Genomic DNA, 6163 nt, shown 5'->3' with positions numbered 1-6163 from the left:
CAAAGGGCTCCTTTTTTTTTTCTAGATGCCACCTTTTTTTGTCTGTTGATAACCTCTTTTAAAAAAAAAAGTCATACTTTTTAAATATTTTATAGGCAAACAGCACATTTAGAGTATCCAATACCATAATCTGACTGAAATTTATGAAATAACTTCATTCCAATACAAAAAAAAAAAAAAAATCTTAGAGAAGAGCTTAGCATTCAATTTATAAAATACAATTTATTTATAAAGATCTCTGGTGATAAAGACACAGACCTATATTTTAGGAGTAACCACTATTAAGATCTACTTTATTTGTAATGATGAAACTGTTGGTAGGGAAATATGACTGTCAGCTGTAATACACCATAATAGCTAAACTGATAGCATCAGTAGCTAATTTAAAAATGTTACAATTTTTCAATAATAGTCTCTTCAAACTTGCTGGATGAATGATCACCGTAGCCCATGGATCTCTCAATCTTCTTCCAGTTTGGGAACCTATTTGTGAGGAAGGCAAAAACCCTGCATAATCTCAGCCAATGATTTTCCCTAAAATTATTTTTCAAATAAATTCTGAACCTCCAGAATGCGATTGGAAAAAAAATTCCTGGATTTTCACCAAACTAGGATCTCAGCAGGTCTGGACCCCAATTAATCCAATAAACCTCCCAAGAAACCAGGTTCTGAAAACAGCTAGAACCGGTCCAGGCAATAGCCCTCTTCTTTACCTCTGACCCCCTTGGACTATGCTAAAGCTAGTTTCCTTTGTGTTGTGTTTCAAGGGCTATATCTCTAAGTAGAGCTCTGGGTTTCTAACTTGTATGTAATTCCAGTACGAAGTTGTTTTTGTCTTAATAATTGCAGTATATTCAGTGTTTACTGCAATATTTTATGTGACAATTATCTCTGCTCTTTGACTTCTAAAGCAAAACAGATTAAAAAAAAAATGAAAAAAAAATACAAAAAGAAGTTTCCCTTAGTTCCCGAAGTAAAGAAGGGAAAACTCCAGATTACTAAAAGCCATCTATACTAAATCACTTTACTAAAGTTTATACTGATTTCCCTTCATTATTTAGAGAACTGAGTTTTCTGATGGGATTAATGCATCATTGGACCAGTAAAAGCTTGAGGAATCTGAAAGTCAGGACAGGAAACAAATAATATATGCCGCTAGGTTCTTGCAGTCCGCTTTATTACATTGATCAGAGCCTGACAGACTGAAATAAAATACTCAGCCTTAGGTGTCCGTCATCAGGCTTAATCTCTGCAATCTTCTCCGTAGCTTGTGGATTAGTTCAGTGTTTCCGTTTGACACATCTACAACTAATCTGAAAAAGTAATTTTTTTTTCCATTTCCAAATAACTTTATCCAAATAATAGCTTTCCCATCATATCAAATGAATGATGCTGAAGTAGTAAGATAAAAACCAGTGATGCTTTTCCATTACCTGTATGGCCATACCTGCCCCTTTCCCCATATATTTTTAGTTGTGCGTTTTCCCGGGGCCTTTCCTCCCTTGAATGTATGGAAATGCGCATTGGCGACACACATTTGTCACTTAAATCGCATTAGCGCAACAATACAACCGTGCCCAGTTTACTGTATATTTCAAGTATTGGGCTAGCAATAAGCAATTGAAAGCTGATGTTTTAATATTAAAATGTTTGCGGAGTTTGTACGGGCTGGAAACTGAACATTGTGTCTGGCCGCCAATAAACTTTTTTTAGGCTTTCTGGATCGGTTTTTGTTTTCCATTTCCCATAACAGTCAAACACTTAATGAAGACACCATGACCCTTATGATGCTTTAGATGTGAGGTCAGACCTCGTTAAAGGCGATTTCTGGAGAAGTTAATGATGACAGTAGGAGGTCAATAGTTCAAGACATGCTTCAAACAACTGAAAGTTGGGCCCTGCTCAGATTAAAAGTATAATTTAAACAATAAACATGGAGTGCAGATTTAAAAAAAAGAATGAATATATTTTAGACCTAAGCCGTGGGCACGAGACTTGCCCCGGGTTGCGTTTGATGGCAGTAATCACCGTCCACAGTCAGGGGGGGGGGGGGTGAGGGAGAGTTGAGGGGCAATTCTCCCAATATTACGAAAAGTAGTGCTTATGCTTTTTTTTTTGTTTTTTTTCCTTTAAATAACAGCCATGACTACCAACATCCAACTGATAAAAGAGAGAGAGTGATAGAAAAAAAAAAAGTCTCCAAGCAGCAAGTGAGGCGGAAACAGAAAGCGCTGGGCTGGCCAGGGCCGCATAAATAACAGTGGAAGACGTGGTGTAAACACAGCGCGGTCATAACCCTGCAACGTTAAACAAGGCGGCGGGAGCTGGCGCAGCAGGAGCCTGGAGGCCCTGCGACTCCCTGCGCGGGCGGGGAAGCGGCGCCGTCTCCCGCCATCCCCCGGGGCAGGAGCACGTGGCCGCCGCTCCCGCCATCCCCTGGGGCAGGAGCACGTGGCCGCCGCTCCCGCCAGCCTCCGGTTTCGGGGGTGGGGGGGGTGCCTACATGTTTTTTTTTTTTGTTTCGTTCCTAGGAATGATGTTCCGCAAAGGCAGGCGGTGGGGGGGGCGGGAGGCGATCTTTAGTTTCCCGGCACGGGGGCTTGCTGCCGGCTCAGCTCGGGACCGGAGGAGGCCGCTGTAACTCTCTTTTTACCGGCATTGCGCCGGCCTGCAGACATTTTTTGCGTGCGTGCATGCGGCGGCCTTGTTTCTGAACACGTATTGGGGGGGGACAACTTTAGACTGCCCTGAGCAGGAGGAAATAGTCCGAACCGGGAGAGCTTTGGCAGGTCCCACGTTGCTTTCTCGAAGCTTCCCCTGCTGGCTGGGGAGGGAGGTGGGGGGTGGCGGGCATGGCCCGGTGCAAGCAAAAAAAAAAACCCAAACAAACCTTTTTACAAACAATAAGTCCTAGAGAGAGAAACCCTCGCAAGCAAAACGCGTTTTCTTCATGATATATATAATGAAAGATTTATTCACAGAAATAAGGAAACCATGTTTAAAGAAAAAAAAAATATATATATAAAATTATAAAATCTTTAAAAAGTGATTACTTTATAGAGCCGACTCTCAAAGCCAGCCGCTTCTAGGGCTTCTACATGTGACGGTCCTTGAGCCAGCAAGGGCCTTGCGGGCGACTGTACAAGGATGGGAAAGTTTAAATCCCCCCCAGCCTCGGCGGCCGAGCTTCTTTGGGTGCATCTCGGTCTCTTCCCTCGGTGTGATAAGAGAGTTTGCGGGGACGCCTCGGTTGTTTCCCCCCCCCCCCTCTCTCCCGAGGATTGTCTTTATTCTGAGGTCGGGGGGGAGGGTCAGGAGGCGGTGGGGCCGCACAGGCGGCCGCTGCTGGTCACCACGTCTTTCAGGTCGCTGTCCGGTTTTCCAGCCACCATAAAGGGCCACGTCTGCCAGGACGAGACAAGAGAGAAAAAAAAAAAAAAAAACAAAATCAAACGTGATTGTGGCGGCATAGGAGGCAGTTACCTAAAGGCAGTGCATTAGTCGAATAAAAAAAAAGGTATTCCGGAGGTTTATTTTACTATCCCCTCTCCCAGTTTGACTTCCCTGTTAAAATGTAATTTCCAAGCTTAACCTGTTTAATGTAAACCGACATGATGTCCACAACTAATGCCGGTATATAAAAATGTTAAAATAAAAAAATAGCGCAAATTTCTCGCCTAACAAGAGTAAAATCATCTTTGCCGTATTTGTTTACTAGCAGGAAAAAAAAAAAAAAAAGGGACGATCACAGAGAATAAAACGTTGTTATAAAAAGACGCATTTGGCAGCTTTAAAGATGGCAGTGCTCAGCGGCAAAGTGCATAAAAATACATCAAAGACGCATTTCTCATCATTTAGATATGTTTCATTGATTATCGTTCTTTGATCTTTTTTTTTTTTTATTCGAGCTGGAAATATTCTTGTCACAGTCGCTATAAATAATAGCACATACTTTATTCCCCCATTAAAGACATTAAAATCTCATCTTCCTAATCCCTAACAGTAAATCTCTCTCTTCTCCTCTAGTTTTACTTAAAGATTGCTTAATTTGATACTAAAACACTCATTATATCACACAAGGACTTATTCTGTAGGATTCAGGTTTATATTGTTTTCTGTGTTTACGGGAGGGTAAAAAAAAGCCCAAGCATGGTCAAAGAACAACCAGCTTTAGCACTAATTTTCATTCTACCTATATTTAAATAAAAACTGAATAAAAAAAAAATCAGACGTCATCATACAGCCTGCATATTTTGCATTGCAAAAGTGACAAAAGGCTAAAAGGGCAAATTAAAATAAACTGAAGTCAAACCAAGATAAGGCCGCCGCTGTTGCCCCGGTTGGTCTGAGAGGTCAGTACATGAAATACAATGCAGACTGTTGCACAGAATAAAAATGTTCAGGTCAAACGTTCACATAAAATTCCCTGTATTTCTTGCTTATATTTTCCCCCATCCTCCTTTGTTTCATCATGGGCTGAGGAGGGGGATTTGCATCAGCGGCTATAGGGTGTTTATTATTTCATGCACGCTACTCAATTAGCGTTCCTTATACTGGGGAAAAATGGCCTTCACCCTGAAAATAATGTCTTTTAAAATCCGATAAGACTAACTTTAGGCTGCCGTATTACTCGCATGAAAACCGATCAGACAAGTGATGAGTTTAAGTGATCACGACTTGTTTCCACGGTACTGAGCAATCCACACATTTAGCAGTTTTAACCAGAACATAATAATTTTATACAGATCTGTTGCACGCATTTATCACTGGATTCTATTTCAAGTCTTTTGTTTTTTTAATAGATAAAACTACGATTGGCTATTTTTGTTCCTATCAGTCTGCTACATCAGCCCTTGTTGATTGGGGCAATAGAGGGGATGAAGAGTCGGGAGTACTGAGGGTTTTACAGGCTAACGGCGTTATACTAAATTATCCTCTTAAAAATTGTATTTTTTTTCCTTCTCGCAATAATGTCGATTGGTCGCCATTCATGTGAATAGGCTTTTGCCTTGGTTTCTCTTTCAAGTCATTTACTGGAGTTTTGTGTAACGGTTTGTGATGTCTTTCGAACATTTCCACTTTATTTAAACATAGAACTACATTTCAGGGTAGGAGGCTTTCTTGGTTCTCGCCCTCCTGTCCGAAGCCTTCATTTAATTTCTGATCTTGCCCTTGCAAAAGCCATCAAGTACAATGTAAGTGGAAGGGAGACGAGGGGGACCGGAGCTAGGGTCCTGCACTGTGCCGAACGGTCCCGGTGCTGGTCGGTAAAGGCCGATTGACCTGGAAACGATGCACTCACGCTATTGAGTGGACCTTAAAGCCCCCCCCCCCCGGACCTGCGTTTCCCGCGGTCCCTTATTTATAGCACGCGACCTTGTGTGCGCGCACTTTCTGCCTGTGTCTGCGCGCGCAATTGTACTCACCAGATTGACCGGGTGAATGTAGCCGTTCTCGTACTTGTCGTTGGCCAGGATCTGCCGCAGATGGGCGATGTAGCTGGACGCCAGCCTCAGGGTGTCCAGTTTGGAGAGCTTGGTGTCCGGGGGCACCCAGGGCAGGGTGGTCTTCAGGCGGGAGAAGGCTTTGCTGAGGACGCGCATCCTGGCCCTCTCCCGGGCGTTGGCCGCGTTCCGCTGGACCTGCTTGCCCTCCTGGTTCACGCCGCCCAGGGGGCCCTTCTTGCCGGCCGCCTTCCTCCTCTTGCCCGCCGCCCCCCTGCCCTTCGGGGGGGAGCCGATCTCGCTCTCCTCGTTGCTCTCGGAGGCGCCGAACTCTTTCCGGGGGTCCCTGCTGCTCGCGCCCTCGCCTTCCAGCATCTCCGCCTCCGGCAGGTCCTCCGCATCGCTGAGCGAGCCGGTGGACATGGTCCCCCCGCGGTGACCCCCGACCCCCTCCCTCCCTCCCTCCCCCACCGGGTCCTCTGGGAAGCGGCAGGTGGGACGGGTGGGGGGAACTCGGCAGCGGCCACGGATCCTCTCTCCCCCTGGCGCTGGAGGGGGGTGGGGTAGGGGGAAGAGGGAGAGAGAGCTCTGGAATTTGGCAGGGGCTCCGGTAATTTATCTGGGAGCCTGGAGGGGGCGTGCCCGGAGGGTGGGGGTGGGAGGGATCGGGCAGAGAGAGGGAGGGACCCTGGGGAGCCCCACGGGGGTGGGTGGCAGGC

At 45.3% G+C, this 6163-nt stretch overlaps 1 protein-coding gene across 1 annotated transcript; it reads right to left on the bottom strand.

The window, feature by feature from the left end:
- Window positions 1-2954: 2954 nt before the first annotated feature.
- Window positions 2955-5906, bottom strand: TCF21 (transcription factor 21). Its single transcript, XM_029596604.1, has 2 exons — window positions 5427-5906; window positions 2955-3404 (listed from the first exon to the last, which is right to left on the bottom strand). Exons 1-2 carry the CDS (start codon window positions 5865-5867, stop codon window positions 3312-3314), a joined length of 534 nt encoding a protein of 177 aa, XP_029452464.1. The 5' UTR covers window positions 5868-5906; the 3' UTR covers window positions 2955-3311.
- Between the last annotated feature and the right edge of the window lie 257 nt (window positions 5907-6163).

Source organism: Rhinatrema bivittatum, chromosome 3, assembly GCF_901001135.1.
Source record: "Rhinatrema bivittatum chromosome 3, aRhiBiv1.1, whole genome shotgun sequence".
Taxonomy (NCBI): domain Eukaryota; kingdom Metazoa; phylum Chordata; class Amphibia; order Gymnophiona; family Rhinatrematidae; genus Rhinatrema; species Rhinatrema bivittatum.
This window is presented reverse-complemented; position numbering and strand designations above follow the sequence as displayed.